Source organism: Hydra vulgaris, chromosome 03 (assembly GCF_038396675.1).
Source record: "Hydra vulgaris chromosome 03, alternate assembly HydraT2T_AEP".
NCBI classification, from domain to species: Eukaryota; Metazoa; Cnidaria; class Hydrozoa; order Anthoathecata; family Hydridae; genus Hydra; species Hydra vulgaris.
Genome location: NC_088922.1, coordinates 35,855,547 through 35,875,000, shown reverse-complemented (window position 1 = coordinate 35,875,000; position 19,454 = coordinate 35,855,547). Strand labels below are relative to the sequence as shown.

At 29.6% G+C, this 19,454-nt stretch overlaps 1 protein-coding gene and 1 long non-coding RNA gene across 2 annotated transcripts; both read left to right on the top strand.

Annotated features, from left to right (window-relative positions):
• The first annotated feature begins 9,826 nt into the window (after positions 1-9,826).
• Positions 9,827-15,121, top strand: LOC136078645 (uncharacterized). Its single transcript, XM_065794429.1, has one exon. It carries the CDS (start codon positions 9,827-9,829, stop codon positions 15,119-15,121), a length of 5,295 nt encoding a protein of 1,764 aa, XP_065650501.1.
• Positions 15,122-15,955: 834 nt separating this feature from the next.
• LOC136078119 (uncharacterized) lies at positions 15,956-18,040 on the top strand. The gene is made up of 3 exons (XR_010637543.1): positions 15,956-17,023; positions 17,363-17,524; positions 17,609-18,040. It is a non-coding gene; the product is annotated as an uncharacterized LOC136078119 (long non-coding RNA).
• Positions 18,041-19,454: the final 1,414 nt, after the last annotated feature.

The window sequence follows — 19,454 nt, the reverse complement described above, 5'->3', positions numbered from 1 at the left end:
TACTAAAGACCTTTCTAATGATATAACATTTTATTTTTAATTAGTTTAAAATTTTCATGTAACATACTTATATATACAGTTAAAATTTAGAATGAAACTCATATTATTATATAGTATTATAAATTTTCATAAATGAATAAATAATCATAACCAATAATAATAATCATGAATTAATGATAAATGAATCAATAATAATAATGAATTAATAATAATAATAATAATAATAATAATAACAATAATAATAATAATAATAATAATAATAATAATAATGAACCAATAAATTTTCACAAATGAATCTCATAATTATGACATTCACTATATTACTAATATATGCCCAACTTGTCCAACATCAACTAAGTTATTTCCATTGTTGTTACAAGCTCCATAGTTGTTACAAGTGCTACAAGTAGATACTATTGCAACACCAAGAATGGAGGTCTATATACATACATATATATATGTACATATATATATGTATATATATGTATATATATATATATATATATATATATATATATATATATATATATATATATATATATATATATATATATATATATATATATATATATATATATATATATATATATATATACAGCCCTCAGAATTAGGGTTAACATTTAGCAATGCCGACCTAACTGCCAACCTCCAAGTGTTTGAGGTCGGCAGTTAGGTCGTTTTAATGTTTTATGGTAAGACCTTTGCATCAAATTTTTTTTGCCAAACTAATGCCAACCTCTAAAAGATTGAGGTCTCATCAGGTCGACCTCATTTTTCCTAATTCCGAGGGTATAATATTGATTTTGAAAAGTAATTTAGAGTAAAATTAATTTAGTAATTTAAACCAAGGATCTGCAAACTTATTTTCAAACTGCTGCTTACCCATGCCAAAAAGTGTGTTTTTTAGTTTAAGCCTTTTTTTTAATTTTAAATTGTTTATATCACATTTTCTAGAAATAAAAATAGTCAAACTATTTTTTAAAGAGAGTATTTATATGAAGTTTTAAAACAAAGAGTATTATGCGCTTAAGCTCAAACAATGCTTGTCGAGAACATCAATTATGACTTTGTAGTTTTCAAGGTGTTTGCATTTTTAAGGTGTACCTACCTGGACTAGCTTTTTTACATTGTTGCAAGCTATTATGTGAATTTTCTAAATAAAAATCATATCAAAAAAAATTTCATTTGCTTCAATCATTATCACATATGAATTTATTAGTAATTAACTTTACTACTATTTAAGAAGCTAATGATATAAATAACAATAAATTATCCCCTCAATACCCGCAACTATAAAAAGATAGTTATTGTATAATCGCAAACATTAACTGCTAATGACATACTAATACCGCGGATATGCTTTAAAAAAAAAATTAGGCAAGTTAAAGCGGCTTTTTTTCATTCTTAAAATAAATACATGTTATAAATAAATTGGTTAAATCTAAAATATATTTTCAACATAAAAGAATTGCATATTAGGCCTTAAAATATAAAAATAGAACATATTAAAGTAGTGACAAAGTTGTGCAAATGCTTTTGATAAACAATGGCAAAGCAGGAGGGATCAGCGGTGCAAACATAAAGTCAAACTGCAGTAACAAATTGTCTCTTTTCCTCATCCAATACTTTCTCTTCAAAATTAAAATTTGAATTAAAAATAATAGATCTTTGAAAAGACAGTTGTGGAAATTGTATTTGCTTGGAAACCACATTAACTATAAGGCCATCGCTATTCAGTGAGCTTGCTGTATTGCTTCTGGCTACTGAAAATGTTTTCTCCAAGTAGAAATTTACATAAAACATCCCAGAGAAAAAAATATTTTAGGTTGGACAGATCTTTCTGATCTGTCCAACTGTTAGACTTTAGTTCCATACTTCCGTAAATCTAGTTTAAATTTGATTCGCAAACAACTTTTTTTGTTGTAGTAATTCAGGATACAATGCAGAAAGATCTGTCCAACCTAAAATATTTATTTTAAATGCGGAAAAAGTAGAGCAGCCGTGGCACAGTGTTTAGAGTTCTGGTTCAGAACTCAGAAGTCCCGGGTTCGATCCCGGCTCTAGCCCAATAAGCGACATTGGTAAGGAAGGAGGCGTGAACTTTTAGTTAAATGCTCTCCAGCGGTGCTCCGTGATAAGACCGTAAGGACTTCTGGGAGCACCTAAAAAAAAAAAAAAAAAAAAAAATTTTTTTCTAAAGTTTGTTATGCTTGATTAAATAATAGCACCCGAAGAACTAATTCACCAATATAAACTAAACTTATGAGTTTAGTTAAAACTCATAAGTTTAAACTAAATAACTAACTCATAAGTTTTAAAATAGTTAGACTTGCTTCATTTATACTTTTTAAATACCTGCCCAGTAAGCACAGATCGTTTATAAAACGTTTAAAAAACGTTCAAATCCGTTTTAATACGTTTTTTAAACGTGTTAAAAACATCGTGGACTTATTAGGTGATGAATAATTTTTGTTTTGTTTTTATTCCATTTTAATTTAACTGTTGGATTGATAAATAGTGTGTGGTTGTGTTTGTTTACAAGAATCGATTTATATGACAAATTGATCTGACTTGTCGTATAAATTTCTGACTTATAAAGTCAGTATAAATTATACTGACTTGTCGTATAAATTTAAACAAAGATTTAGTAAGGAAAAAAAATCTTTGTTCTTAATCTCAACAATTAAGTTGAAGAACATCAGCTGCTTGAAAATTACTATTCACAGTGGGCTTGAACGTGATCAAGACCTTACTTTTGTACCCAATTTTTTCACATAGTAGGTCTGAAAGCTGTCATTTTCTCCAGCTCATATCTGTTAAAATTAAAATGATTGAACGGGGGGTTTTTGAAAAAAAAGGAGTTTTCCTCTTTACAAATTTCTTCGTAAAGAAAGGAAAAAGTTACACAAATTGCTGCTTAAGTTTTCTTAACTACTTCATAATTGTTTAGATATAAGGGAACATTTTAAATTCCATTAAAAAAACATTGATTTAGGATAAAAGCAAAGTCCATAACAATATTGTTCATTTATTGATAATAAATGAAAGATTGCAAAAGGTGAACAAATAAATTAAAAATATGTTATTACTGAACATTCATGCATTACATAACAGATATATAGCAATATTTTGCGTATTAACTAAAACCTACAGAGTTATAGATGGATTTTAAATTAAATCTCATTTTCTTTCTTATTAAGTTTATGCTTTTCAAAAAGTTTTTAGTATCTACTACACAAAATGACTTTTTGAGTACTTATTAAACAATTTACAAGAATAACTCTACTAAATATTTTTTTAAAGTGAGCAATATTATATGCCGCATAAGCATTTTTAATGTTTTGGAAAAATTGAAAATATACTGTCCAATTTTTCTTTGGTTCCAAAATTGCGTGAAATCCTGATGTATTGCTTCCCAAGCCTGTTCCGTCCAGTACCCTTGGCCTAAATATTTTTTTGTATAATATAATTTTATTTAAAAATTTTAAAAACTTTGTTTAAATATAAAAATAAGTCGAGAGAATATATTTACTGAAATATTTAAAATTATCTAATAGATATTTCCTTTCAAATAACACTCACCAAATAAACTCCCTTTTTGCTCAATAAACTCTGTAACATGTCGCTCAACAATATGAACTTTAACTGTTACACTGGCTCATAAGTTTCTGTAGTCATATGAGAAGGTTTTAATACCATCTTTGGAAGTTTTACACAAAGTTTTCCCATGACATCCTTCTATAATGTTTTTGAAACATATTGGTATCTTGATGTTGTTCGTACCCTGAATAGCAAGCCGTTTGTACAAACAAATGTATTTAATATATTAACTTTTTTAAAAAACAAATTTGAAACAAAGCCTTCAAATCTGTGTTGTTCTTGGTGCGATACTCCGCCAAGGTTAATGGACTTAAAATAATAGCTAAAAATAAGCCGGCATTATGTTAAAACCTTCTATTTTGTTTTCAAAATGATTTTTTTCAATTTTGGATATAATTTTAAAAGCTTATAACTTTAAAAGATTTTTAAAAGTAGAATATGTAATCCAGAAATGTTTATAATCTCAATGATCTTTTTCACAGGATCTCCAGTAAGAAGAGGAGTATAAATGCAATTTTGAATTTTTTAGCCTGATTAAGTTTAGAACCATTTTCTAACCATTTTTGATGCCAATAATGCAAAGAACTGATTGTGTTTGCATTAGCTTTTGGCAATAATGATATCTCAGTTTCGCATTATGAACAAGGGTGTTCAGAATATGCACATTGCTTTTCAACCATTTGTAATTGAACTTTAATGTCTTCTGGCAATGAGTAGTCAAAAGATCCTATATTAAGTTTTCCAATAAGCATTCTCAACTTAATGTAACTTTTATACATGCGAGATAGAACTGCTAGAATAAGGGTTTTAAAAACACTGGAATATTTAAATTCTTTTTTCTCATAGCCTTCCAAACATCTTGTTCTTTTTCAAGGAATTTTCTAATTTCATTCCTAAGGCTTGTATGTTTTAGAGACAGTGCACTTTAAAAAACCCTCTCCACCATCTATTCCCACTTTAATATCAATTTAATTTGGTAGTATTTTCCTTTGATTTATTACCATAGAGTTATTACCATAGAGAGACTTCTCTACATCATTGCAAATTACCCCAGGAACGTCTTCTTCAATATGCTAAAAAAATACTTGTTCAGTTAAATTAAAATAAATAGTCTTAGTTATAGAGTTTTTCATAAAACATTTGGATACCTCATGGGAATTTTTTTTGTGTGTGTAAAAATGATTAAAAGTTTAGAATTGAAATAGGGAAATAGTTTTCTGTAACTCTTGCAACAGAATTTCGCCAGCCTCGTACCTAAAAAACCTAGTAATCTCTAACATCATTTTGTCGCTAAATATATTTTTGGTTAATTTTAATTGATATAAATTTTGATAAATTTTATATGTTTATAATTATAAAATAAAAATTATATACTAAATTCTCGCCTAACATATTCCGTCTTAAAATGACCTAAGGGACCCTTAAGTGTCCCTTTAGGGTTAAGGGTATATTAAGGGCAAAATTTTTGCGACTTTTTTTTTACCAATATAAATTTATAATAGCTTATCTTACTTTTTTTTTTTTTTTTTTTTTAGTTTTTATTTATTATATTTCCATAATAAAGTTTACATAGCTTACATTTTTATCTTTATAACTTGTTTGTGGTGAAAATGTTTACTTTCAGAACTTGTGTGTCTTTAGCTAGAAATTTGTTTTTCGAGTTTTTATATCCGATTATAATTTTGTACAAAGTCACAATTATTTTTAGTTGTTACACATCCATATCTTCAGTTTTTTAAGAAATTTATTAATCTTTTTTTCTTTCATCGTAATGTTCGTTTTTCATTTTTAATAAAATAGCACTTCATTTTATTTTTTTTTATTTTTTTCTTTCTTTTTTTCTTTTTCTTCTTCTTCTTCTTCTTCTTCTTCTTTTAAATCGTTTCAAGTTCTTGACAATCAATAAAGCGTAGATACTAAGAAATTGCTGTTTTGACCAATGTGTTCAGGTGTGATAAATTTTTTATTTTTTATTATTATTATTTTTTTTTTTTTATTGTTTGTATGTAAACACATACATAAATACACACACTTACACACATACATTTATATACACACATACATACATACATACATACATACATACATACATACATACATACATACATACATACATACATACATACATACATACATACATACATACATACATACATACATACATACATACATACATACATACATACATACATACATACATACATACATACATACATACATACATACATACATACATACATACATACATTTTTTATATATATATTCTCCTCTTTTTTAAAATAAAGTTTTACGTTTACAAATATTGGAATTTTTATACTTTTAATAAATTATAATAGAGAATATAATCACCACATCAATAAGATTAAAAAATAAAATAACAAAATAAAAAAAGTTTAAATAAAAACTTGGTATCTGATAGAAGATCTAATGATCTTGTCGCCAGAACCATAAATCGTTATAATAAAATATAACTTAAACTATTAATAAATATAAACAAATAAAAATGACAAAATACAAAAACAAAGAGCGTATTTATATAAATTACTTATTTTTAAAAGTATTTCAAAATATTGTCATTAAAAAGAATGAATTCTTTTAATTTCTTTTTAAAGACTGGGAAGGTAATCGATAAATCAAAATTAGGTAAAATGATTTTGTTCCAGAGATTTGGTGCACGATAAGCTATACAGAACTGATTGAATTTTGTTCGACAAAAGGGTTTATAGAGTGAGTTATCATTTCGTAGTGTATACTTATTTTTTGTCTTTAAAGTAATAAAATCTTTAAAAATGTGTAATGACGGATTGATTTTACATTGAAACATAAAACATAATATTTTATATACATTCACTTCATAAATATTAAGTACTTTTATATTTTTAAATAAAAGCCTTGAATGCGTAAGTCGATTTTCAAAACAAACTAAGCGTATTGCATGTTTCTGACGATGACAGAGAGTACGCAACTTACTTTTGCTTGTACTTCCCCAAGCAATATTTGCATAGTTAATATAACTATGTATAAATGAGTAATAGAGTTGAATTAAAATGGTTTTGTTTAAATAATTTCTTGACTTATAGAGGACTCCTATATTTTTAGAAACTTTAGTGCAAATGTAGTCAATATGCGGTTTCCATGTAACATTCTCATCAAGATAAATGCCAAGAAAACTAGTAAAAGTTTCCCTTTTTATTTCAAGTTCATCAATAAGAATTTTTGGCATGGTTGTTGGTAAAAAACGTTTTTTAGATATAGGGTGAAACAGAATGTATTTTGTTTTATCAAGGTTTAAGGTTAATTTGTTACATTTAAACCACTCAGATACACATTTAAGTTCTTTATTCATATCAGAAAACAGCTCATTAATATTACTATTTGATAAGAACAAATTCGTATCATCTGCAAACATAATACTTCGAAGATTAGCTGCTTTACTTAAATCATTGACATAAATTAAAAACATAAGAGGACCTAGAATAGAACCTTGTGGAACACCACAGGTTATTTTAATATAGTCACTTTGAAGGCCATCATTATAGGTAACAAACTGCTTTCTATTTGATAAGTAACTATGAAACCATTTTAGCATATTGTTATTAATTCCATAATATTCGAGCTTTTTAAGCAATATTTTATGGTCAACGGTATCGAAAGCCTTCGAAAGATCAATAAAGACTCCTAGGGTATATTGTTTTTTTTCGAAAGATTCTGAGATTTCCCTAACAAATTGAATAATTGCGTGCTCAGTTGAAATATTTTTTTTAAAGCCAAACTGTTTGGTATATAGTATATTATTTTGGTCAAAATATTTAAATATTCTATTATATATTATTCTTTCTAATAATTTTGAAAAAGTTGATAGAACCGAAATTGGGCGATAGCTGTTAATATTTGTTTTGTCGCCTTGTTTGTAAATTGGTATAACTTTCGCAATTTTCAACTGGTCCGGGAAAACTCCTTGTTTTATAGATGCATTAAATACTTTATAAAGAATATCTTTCAGACTTTCATAACAATCTATGACTATGTTACCACTTACTTCATCAGCACCAATACTTTTATTTCTTTTTAGAGATTTAAAGGCTCTAGCAAGCTCGTCCTGGGATAATTCAGAAGTACACTCATTGTTATAATAAGATTTATTTATAGGACACAAGTAGTCTTCAAACGAACTCTCGGTCGTAGGAATTTTTTTAGAGAGATTGGTTCCAATTTCAGTAAAAAATTTGTTAAAAATGTATGCAATTTTGTTCGGTTCACTTATATTTACGTCTTCAAATTTTATAGTTTGTGGTAAAGAACTTAAGTGATTTTTTGATTTTCCTGTTATTTCTTTTATTATTTTCCAGGTGCGCGTTGAGTTATTTTTAAATTTATTGATCAGATTAGAATAATAATTTTTTTTTAGATTTTTACGAATTTTTTCAAATAAATTTTTATAATTTTTATATATTTTTTCATTTGCGGAAGATTTAGTCTTTAAATATTTTATATACAACTTTTGCTTTATTTTTGAAGATTTTTTTAAGCCTTTTGTAATCCAAGGACTGTTAAAGGTTTTATGACTTATTAATTTTTCACATACTGGAAAGTTTGCGTCATATACTAAGTAGAATGTTTCGAAGAATTTATTATAAATACTACTTGCATCTTCATTAAAGTTGATATGCCCCCAGTGAAGTAATGATAGTTGATGTTTAAAATCATTTATTTTTTTGTCGTTGTAAATACGTTTTTTTACAGTTCTATTTTGTTTAATTTTATTAGATAATGTTGTGTTAAAGGTTAGGAAAATAGGGAAGTGGTCCGATAAATCAGTTTTTATGATACCTTTTTGAATGGAGTTATTAAAGATGTCTGTAGTAAAAATATTGTCAATGAGGGTAGCAGAATTCTTAGTTACTCTAGTTGGATGATTGATTAGGGGAACTGCGCCTGCTAAAAAAATTTCATCATAGAAACTTCTCACTTTTTTGTCGTCGTTATAAATAAAACAGTCCATATTAAAATCCCCAATTATAAAGTTTTTTTTTCTTTCGTTGTTACCAGCGTGAACTATATTATGTTGCAAATAAGAGCTAAAATTTTCGCACGCGCCGTCAGGTGGCCTATAGCAGCTGCTTATAAGTATGTTTTTTCCTTTGTTAATAATTAATTCAATTGTTGCGATCTCTTTATCTTCGTCAGAAACGCTCAAATCGCTTCTAACTTTATACGCAAAGTTTTCTTTAACGTATATCAAAACTCCTCCACCGCGTTTATTTGTTTGTCTTTCTAATGAGACTAATTCAAAATTCTTAAGATGAAAATTAGAATTATTTTCAAGTTCGTAAGTAGAGCACCAAGTTTCCGTAACACATATAATATTAAAAATGTTTTCAGTTTCTTCTAGAAAATGCCGAAAGTTTTCATTATTTTTGCTTAAACTCCTTATATTAATGTGGAGGATTCTGATTTTTTCACTGTTTATATCATTTATATTTTTAAAAAGAAATTCTTTAATGGTGCTGGGGTAATGATATAAACTGTCAGTGTACATATCACTAAAAAAATTTACATCTGGGTCTGCGTTTTCATCTGATATAATGTATTTTTCGTAAAAATTATAGGTTAGCGATTGAAAGTCATTCATTTTTATAATTATTTTTTCATGTGCACAGGTTTAAAGAATTTCTTTTCGTTATTGATATCATTAATCGCGTGTTATCAGTTTGTTATAGACTACTTTTGCATACTTACCTGAGGATCTTAATTCTTTGGCTTTTGCAAAGAGTATTTTTCTTTTTTCAATCGTTCTTTCGCTGTAGTCGTCGTTGAGATATATTCGTTCATTCCAAAGCTTTAGTCGCTTGTAATGATCTAATATTTTTTCTTTATCTTTATAGTTAAGGAACTGTGGTGAATTACGTCTTCCAAGATACTAACAACAATTAGCGGTTGTTTCTTAATATAAACATTAATGTATTTGAAATGATGTGGTCTTCGTAGAGGTATGGGAAAATTACGCCAACGTAATTAATTGTAATTAAGTTTATTTATTTTGTGGTTCTAAACTTTATATAAAAAGGGTGATATTTGTAAATAATTTATTCGCAGTCAGATGAAAATAAAATAAAATTGATAAACGAGTGAAATCATTAGTGTCTCAGGGAAAGTATTAAAAATTTCCCCACACTAAAAGGTGGCGACCCTGCCAGGACCTACGAAACCTACGAGTTAGTAAAGAATGGACCAAGAGCGAATTTACCAAAGAGAAGTCAGCATGATAAGAATAAACATTAAAAACATAGAACGCAACACGATTAATGGCGACAAATCAAGCATAATCTTGGCGCTGGACAAAATAACAAATTTATTGGGAAGATTTGAAATGGCAAAGGATGAGCTGACCAGGAAAATGCTTGACGACGGCGAAAGCATCGATTCAGTTGAAGAATGGCTTTCGAAACCAGTAATGGAAGTAGAAGCAGCAATTGAAATCAAAAACAAAATGGTGGACAAGTTGGATTCGATAAATAAAAACGAATGCGTCAGAAAATTTGAGTATGAAAAACAAATAGTGGAACAGCAGTTAACGATTCAAAAAGAAGCAGAACAAGCCTCATTGAGAAAACTTCAAAGCGAAGAAGAATGGTATTTAAAGAAACTAAAAATGAAAGAAACATTGCGTAAATCTCTTGGAAACGAAAACGAAGCTACTAAACAATCTGTCAAACTTCAAAAGTACACAATTACAAAATTTAATGGCGATTATAAAGACTGGTTGCGATTTTGGAATCAATTCACGGTAGAAGTTGACAACTCAAACATATCGAACATCAGCAAATTCAACTACTTGCTGGAACTTGTCGAAGGAAAGCCCAGGGAGGATATACTTGGTTTACCTCATTCGTTGGAAGGATACGATGAAGCTAAACGCATACTACAAGAAACTTACGGAAAAGATATTTGGGTTCACAAAGCATTGATTAAAGATTTGGAAGGATTGACGGCTATACATAGCTCGTACAAAATCAAAGAAGTTCACGACTTTTACAACAAGCTTGCAAGAACTGTACGAACATTGAAAACTATGCAGAAACTACAAACGGCTCAATCATTCGTGTATTCATTGATGGATAAACTTGGACCAGTTCGTGAAATACTTACACAAAACGATGATGGATGGGGAGAATGGGGACTGGAGCAACTTGTCGAAAAGTTGCAAAGGTACATTGAAAGGAATCCGTTGAACTCAACTTTTAACTCAAGCGACGAACAAACAAAGGGCGATAAAAAGAACACGAACGTTCAGTCAAGGCCCTATGAACATCGAAGCACTACGTTTAAACAATACAATGGCAGTCTTTATGACAAAGAAACCAGGGCAACTAGTGGAAAGCATGGATGTGTCTACTGTGGGTTACAAAATCACAAAAGCGAAGATTGTACAAAAGTACTAACTGTTGCAAGACGCAGGGAGATTTTAACAAACAAAAGATTATGTTACAACTGCATTGGTTACGGACACTCGGCGGTAAATTGTAAATCAAGAGGATGCAGAAAGTGCAACAAAAAACATCACACGTCCATTTGTCAAGATAGGAACGCAACAATGGATGGTAACATTGAAAATAAAAAAGAAAACATGGGAACGGTGCTTAATGCAAGCACAACTATTCACCCAACAGTGATCGCAAAAGTAAATGGTGAAAAAGTAAGGATAATGTTGGATACGGGTGCTGGAAGTTCCTATATATGTACGAATTTGATAACAAAACTAAAGTTGAAACCTACACGAAAGGAATATAAAAGTATTGAACAGCTCTATGGAACTGTGGACAAGCGTGTGGAAATATATAAGGTTACGCTAGAATCAACGACAATACCGGAATTTAGCATCAAAGTCGAATGCGCCAACGCAGAAAAGGAAACACTCACCTTTTTACCGAATCCGATGATCAAGGATGTTAAGAAGCATTTTGCAAAATTGAGGAGGCTGAAATTTAGCGATGATGAAGGGAGTGACGAACTTCAACCTGTTCACATTATACTCGGTGCGGCTGATTATCAGCGAATAAAAACCACGGAACCGGTAGTTCTCGGAAAAAATCCGGATAAAGATCCCGGAGCCGAATTAACGATGTTGGGATGGACTCTTTCTGGGAGACGAACACAATTTAGTTCAGGTATTGAGAGAAGTTTCTTATTGAACACTGGTCGTGATGAGTTTGAGCAAATGTGTAGTTTAGAAGTACTTGGATTATCGGACACAAATAGTGAGTCAATGTTCCACCAAGACTTCAGCGAAAAACTGCATCAAACCGAAGAAGGTTTCTATGAAACCAGAATGCCGTGGAAAAAGGGTGTTGTTAAACTACCAAATAACAGAAACCTGGCTCTTAAAAGATTGGGAAGTGTGACGACTCGATTGAAAAAACTTAAAAAACTAGAACAGTATAATGAAATAATGATGGAACAGATCAATGAGGGAATATTGGAAATGGCACCAGAAAAACCTACGGGAGAAATTATTCACTACGTTCCTCATCAAGCAGTAGTCAAGGAAAATGCCGAGTCAACAAAAATGAGAATTGTTTATGATTGTTCAGCTAGAAAAGACGCTCAGTCACCTTCATTAAACGACTGTCTAGAAGTGGGACCATCGCTGCAACCATTAATTTTTGACATACTCGTACGAAATCGAATGAATAAACTCTGCGTTTTAGCTGACGTGAAGAAGGCGTTTCTACAAATTCGAATACACGAAATGGATAGAGACGCACAACGCTTAATTTGGTATAAGGACTTGAAGAATATGGAATTAACGGATTTACGATTTACAAGGGTGATTTTTGGTTCAAGTTCAAGCCCTTACATTCTTGGTGCTACCATTAAAAAGCATATATCAAAATACAAGGACATTTATCCTAAAACGGTGCTTGCTTTGGAAGAAGATACTTATGTCGATGATATACAAGCAGGTGGAGAAACGGAAGATGAACTTATCAGGTTTAAAAATGAATCAACGCAAATCTTAATGAAAGCTGGGTTCCAGCTGCACAAATGGCATAGCAACGTGAGCAAATTGGGAAGCAACGCTGAGGGCAAATCAACAAAAATACTTGGGATTCCTTGGAACAAAGAAACGGATCAACTATCGATTGACTTTACTGCTTGCATCAATAGTGGAGATAAAGAAATGATAACAAAAAGGAAAATGCTATCCGCCATTAACAGTGTTTTTGACGTATTGGGATTTAGTGCACCTATTTTAATCACTGGAAAAATATTATACAGTCGGCTATGCTTGTTAAAACTCGGATGGGATCAACAAATTCCATATGAACTTTCAGAAGAATGGAAGACCTGGATCAAGGCAATACGAATTAAAAGAACTATTTCAATTCCGCGGAGCGTTCTGTCTGAAAGAAGTATTGAAATGGAGCTCCATGGATTTTCAGATGCAAGTAAATCAGCAGTATGTGCATGCATCTACATTGCAGTGAGCCACCGATATTCGAAAACCAGTAACTTACTTGTAGCGAAAGCACGGATCGCACCAAGGGATCTTAGTATTCCTAGACTGGAGCTGGTAGCAGCACACACCTTGAGCAAGTTAATGAATCACGTTAGGAAGACATTGAACAAGTATAATATTATTGAAGTATATCATTGGGTTGACAGTACTGCAGTACTTTATTGGTTAAAAGAAAAGGGCAGTTGGTCACAATTTGTCAGGAACCGAGTTCAACAGATATTATTAAATGGAGAAGTAAAATGGCTTTATGTCCCAACAAAAGAAAACCCAAGTGATCTTGGAACAAGAGGAGTAAGTCCTGAGAAACTAACAAGTTTGTGGTTCGATGGACCTATATGGTTAAAACACAAAGAAAATTGGCCAATTCAACCAGAAATATTTGAAACGCCGAACGCATTATGTGAAACTATTCATTTAAGAGAGAACGTCAGTATGGCAACAGAAGAAATAAAGGGACTTCATATATTTAAGGAAATATTGAGTAAACACAAGTATTGGAAAATCATAAGAATATCATCTTTCATAAAAAGGTTTATTTACAATTGTCGGAATGAAGAAAAAATAACAGGACCACTGAATGCTGAAGAGATGATAGAAGCGGAGTTGGTGAATCTTAAGTTACTACAAGAAGCTGTTGCGATAAAGTCCAATGTGGAACTTAAACAGGATGAAAAACAGCTTTGGAGGTGTCATGGAAAAGTCTCTGGGTATAATCCAATATTTGTACCAAAAGGTTTTCAACTAACTCTAAAAATTATTGAGTATCATCACGCGAAAACGTTACACGGGGGAGTAGGAGATACAATGAGTAGCATTAGAGAAAGATTTTGGATACCAAATTTGAGAGTTGCTGTAAAGAAGGTCATTCGTGAATGCAATCTATGTAAGAGATATAGAGTGAAACCGCTGTTACCGCCAACAAGAGCAATGTTACCACGTTTTAGAACTGAAAATATAGAACCGTTTACGGTTACAGGTGTTGATTTTGCCGGTCCGCTAAAGTATAAAGCGCAAGGGAAGTTGGTTGAAAAATGTTATGTTGCACTGTTTACATGCGCATGTACAAGAGCTGTCTACCTTAGACTTTGTCATGACCTAACGGCAGGAGAATTTCAGAGAATTTTAAAGGAGTTTGTTGTAAGAAAAGGACCACCACAAATGATGATTAGTGATAACGCAAAAACGTTTGTGGCAACAGGGAAGTGGTTACTAACACTTAAGAAGGATGAAAATCTCGCAAACTATCTTGCTACAACAGCCATAAAATGGAGGTTTAATTTATCAAGAGCGCCATGGTGGGGAGGTTTGTTTGAAAGATTAATAGGGATAATGAAGAAAAGTTTGTCAAAAATAATTGGGAAAAGCATCCTAAACTTCTTTGAATTGGAAGGAGTATTGCTGGATGTGGAATGCGTTATGAACAATAGACCACTTTGTTATCAAGGTGACCAATTCGATAAGCAAGTATTAACACCAAATGTATTAATGAGGGGTAGACCGGCAGTTTTGCTTGAAGAAGATATCGATTTAATAACAAGGGATGATTGCGCATTACGGAGAATCAAGTTTGTGAAAAGTTGTAAGAATCACTTAAGGAAAAGATGGATGAACGAGTACGTGCACGCAATGGAAGAACGACAACAAGCAAGGGAAAAGAGAGGTAACGTGAAACTCCCAGAGGTCGGAAGTATGGTACTCATAAAAGACGATGTGAAGGACAAGGCTCTTCTCAACATTGGTCGAATTGAAAACAACATTAAGGGGAAGGATGGAGTTATTCGTGGCTTTAAAATACGTCTTGGAAATGGTTATGTAATTGAACGACCAATTCAGTTGGTGTGCGACTTGGAAATGGGGTGTGGGGCAGAAAGCGGAATCGAATCGGAAGAGAATTTAGAAACCAAGGCCGAAGAGGATACCTTGAAAAGAGAACCAAGACAGGCGAAATTAAATGCACGACAAATAATCAGTTCCATCATGGAAGACGAGATGGCTGATTAAAGCCGAAGTCTCAGCTTTAATCGGGGGAGTGTGTGGTGAATTACGTCTTCCAAGATACTAACAACAATTAGCGGTTGTTTCTTAATATAAACATTAATGTATTTGAAATGATGTGGTCTTCGTAGAGGTATGGGAAAATTACGCCAACGTAATTAATTGTAATTAAGTTTATTTATTTTGTGGTTCTAAACTTTATATAAAAAGGGTGATATTTGTAAATAATTTATTCGCAGTCAGATGAAAATAAAATAAAATTGATAAACGAGTGAAATCATTAGTGTCTCAGGGAAAGTATTAAAAATTTCCCCACAGAACTTTACAACTATTGTTCGTCGCTTTTTTTGTCCCGATTCTTTTTTTTTTTTCCAGTTCTGTGGGCTCTTTCTATTTGTATGTCATGTTTTATATTTAACTTTTCTTTAATAAAACATTTTACTTTCGACTCGCTTTCTTCCCATGATTCGTTGTCTTTTTCTTCAAAACCTTCGAACCTCAAGTTGTTTCTCCTGCTACGATCTTCTAATTCAGCAATTTTGTCGATAAAAAGTTCGCTTGAAATTTTTTTTTCATTTTCTTTGATATGATTTTTTAGTTTTTCATTAAGTTCGTTCGTTTCCTTTATGGTTTTTTCGTATAGTTCGTTTTGAAAATTCATCCCGTTGTTTATTAAAGCAATTTCATTTTTTAGTGATATATTTTCATTTTTTAATTGATCTATTTTTCCTTCCAGTTTGTCAATTTTCTCTCCAAAGATTTTTAATAAAGTATTTTCATAGGCTTCTAATAGCTCTTTCACTTGCGTGATTGTTAAACTTTTTGCCATTTTTTTTAAAGAAAAAGAGCGTCTTATCTTGACGAAAGCTTTACGCAAAAAAAATTTTGATAAAGTTTAGTTTATAATAATCAATTTTAAACATTAGGGTTTGTTTAGGACAAATCCTAATTAGGGATCGATTAGGGCGAAATCAGGGCTAGCCCTGATTTTGACGACTTAAATATTAAATAGCCCTTGACGACTTAAATATTACGGAATTTTAAAACCCGGAAGAAAAACATCTCATCATGATTTTTGGTGTTTTAATTAGCGTAGAATAGGAATGATTTTTGCTGTTTTTATTAGCGTGGTTTTTGTCTATCATGGCGTGGTATTGTCAAAAAACTTTAATTTAATAAAAAAAAATAGTTTAATAAAAAAGATGTAATTTGTCAATCGCAGTATGGTAGTTGTTTATCCTTACCCTTCCAGTTAAATTGGTATAGGTATCTATACTCTGTCTAATATCATTGTAACTGGTGTGAAAATCGTAAATTAATCGTATTGTTTTAATAATGATAATAAGTACATTAATATAACATTTGCAAATAATATATTCAAGGGTTGACTCTCAATGACTTTGTAATGAGTCAATCATCTCAATGTAATGATAATTTTGTTTTTGTGTCATAGTAGATTTTATGTTGAAAATATTTAAATATAATAATACTTAAACAATTTCAATTGTGTTTAACAAAGTATGTTAAAGTATTGTTTTAATATTTTGCACTAAAATTAGATATTACTAATATATTGCTACAGTAAATATTCCAAGCATTTTATAACAAAAAAGGCATATTTAAAGGGTCTTTTTCTTTCAACATTTATTTTTTTATTGTATCATCAAAATTAGTTGATAATAATTTTGAACTGTTACTGATTTTTATTTTACATAATTCAGTAATAATTTAAATATCTGATTGAGTACATCTGTCAAAAATATGTTTTAATTTATTGTTTATCTGATGAATCAATATCAATTGTTCATGCTGATGATTTTGTTGGATGGAATCTTGAAGAATTTGAAAGACTGTAAAATTTGTAAAAGAGTTGAATTAATGGCGATAAACAATGATAATATGATAAAGGTAAATTTAAATCACCATAATTTGATGGTATTGTTTAATAATTACAATACAAAGCTTTATTTTGTGAATTTATTTATATATATATATATATATATATATATATATATATATATATATATATATATATATATATATATATATATATATTTAGGTTTTAGTTTTGCAGTGTGCAACGGGTTATGACGCCCTGAAAGAAGCATTTATGTTTAGTTTTTTATGATTTTATAGAACAGTATTAATAATAAATATATCAATTATTTTTACAGATGTTTTATTTATTGCACAGTTTAGACAGTTTGTTTAGAAATTTTTTATCCATAAAATATTTTGATATTTTAGGTTCAGCATACCCAGGATACTGCTGTTAAATCAGCTTAAAAGCTCCTGCCACCACTTAAAACTAATTATGCCAATGTTATTTAAATGATTTTTTAACTAATGCATCAAGTTTCTACACATTTTTAGAGTACAAAAGAAACAAATATTGAAACATCATTAAGTGTATGTAATGTAATTTTATAAACAGATAATTCTGTTATAACTTTTAAAATGATAAGTTTTTGATACAGCTTTTTATTGTTTTAGTGTTTCTCTTCAATAACTACAAGTTGTCAAGTTAATGTATGTTTTCTTTTCTTTTTCTAAACCTTAAAGGTAAATAAATATATTTAATATTGCTTTATTCTAGTTTTATTGCATCAGAACATAACTTATTTTAAATTTGCTGTTTATAATGATTTGAGATTTATTCTATTTTGTGTTATTGTTATATATTTTTTATTATTAATATTATTGTTATTGTTGTAAAGTGTTGTAATTTTAATTGAGCTCCATATATTATGCTGATTCAAGTTTATTACAGATGCATGCAGGGTGTTAACCAGGAAAAAAATTCATACAGCATTTTAGCGAAATTGGGAATTTAGGTGCCGCCAAAAAAAAAAAAGGATATTGCATTCTGACATTTAAAAAGTAGATGCAATTTTTTAGAAACAATTAAGTTTCAATAAAAATTTTCTATTTTTGCTGGGTTATTCATAGGAATATTTTTCTATTTTATATTTCAGGAATATTTTTATATTTTATAAATGTTTAATTCTAATTATTCGTTTTGTTTCGTTTTGAGTAATCTTCGTCAGTTTTCATTTTTAAATCGTTTATCTCCTTTGTTTAACATTGTAGAGATAAAACAAGAACAAAGACAATTGTTTGCAGTTTTTTTAATGAATGAATTAATAAATTTATTCATTGAAACTTTGATCTATTTTAATTGCGTACGTCGCTTTTAAATACAACGATTAGCTACATTTTTGTCTTCTGTTATTTTTATTTTCATTTTTAAATTATAAATGTAAAAAAAAATGCTAAATAGTATTTAATTTTTAACAAAACATTTTTGACGATTTCAAGATCCTCTCAAGTAACTTTTTAACTCGTTAAAACAACTTTTTAATTAACGACAGTCGATAAAAAACACTACATGTTATACGTAGGAATGCAAGAATTTTACGGCTTTTACGAAGGAAAACACTAAAAAAAAATTATTACAGGTTTTTAAAATCCGTAAAATTTTAATTTTCGTAAAATCCAGATGTTGGCAACCCTAATTATATGGAAAGATTTTGAATGTTTCAGTTTTTAAATACTTTAGCATTTTAAAACTAAAAATTTTAAAATACTTAACAAAATTTTCTTAATTTTCTTACATAGGTAATCGTATTATTGTTCATCATATTTTATATTACAATTTTATACATTCAAAAGTTAAAAAACTTATTTAAATCGATAGCTTTTAAATGAAAGTTAAATTAAAGTTTTCCGAAATTTTCATAACTTTTAACTGAATAACTTGGTTGGCTTGCCAATTTCCGTCAAATATAATGCTACTTTAATTTAAATACTCGGTGTAGTTAAGGCGATTTACAAATTATTCAAATTTATTTATTTGAAATTAGCATGATTTTATAAGCGTATTATGTCCAAACAAAAGCTTTAGATATATTTAGTTATATTTTAGTTATTTTAGTTATATTTTTTTTCACTTTAGGTTTTTTTAATATTTGAAGAAACTTTTCTCTTTTTTATATAATTTTCTAATCATTTTTACTACCCATAATAATGAATTTAAAGAATACCATTTCGGAGTCTTTAGATCATTTTCGCTCATCGGCGTTAACTAAATTTAGTTAAAAATCTTTTGAAAAAGTGCCTTAATTTTCTATAGATCCTAGTTCTAATCGTTTTTGACCTATATTAGCTTTATATAGTTGTCAAAATACAATATTTCTATCAATTTTTACAAAAAATATAAGAATTCCGACCAAAAAAGAACTTGCAATCAAGAACAAGCGCTAATAAACGATCTGAACAGATTAAATTTTTAATCTATGATGCTCATTTTACCTAAAAATCGTGTTTATTTAAAATCTTA

Coding starts and splice junctions, on each gene's coding strand:
- LOC136078645 (XM_065794429.1), top strand. CDS start 9,827: ATGGACCAAGAGCGAATTTACCAAAGAGAAGTCAGCATGATAAGAATA.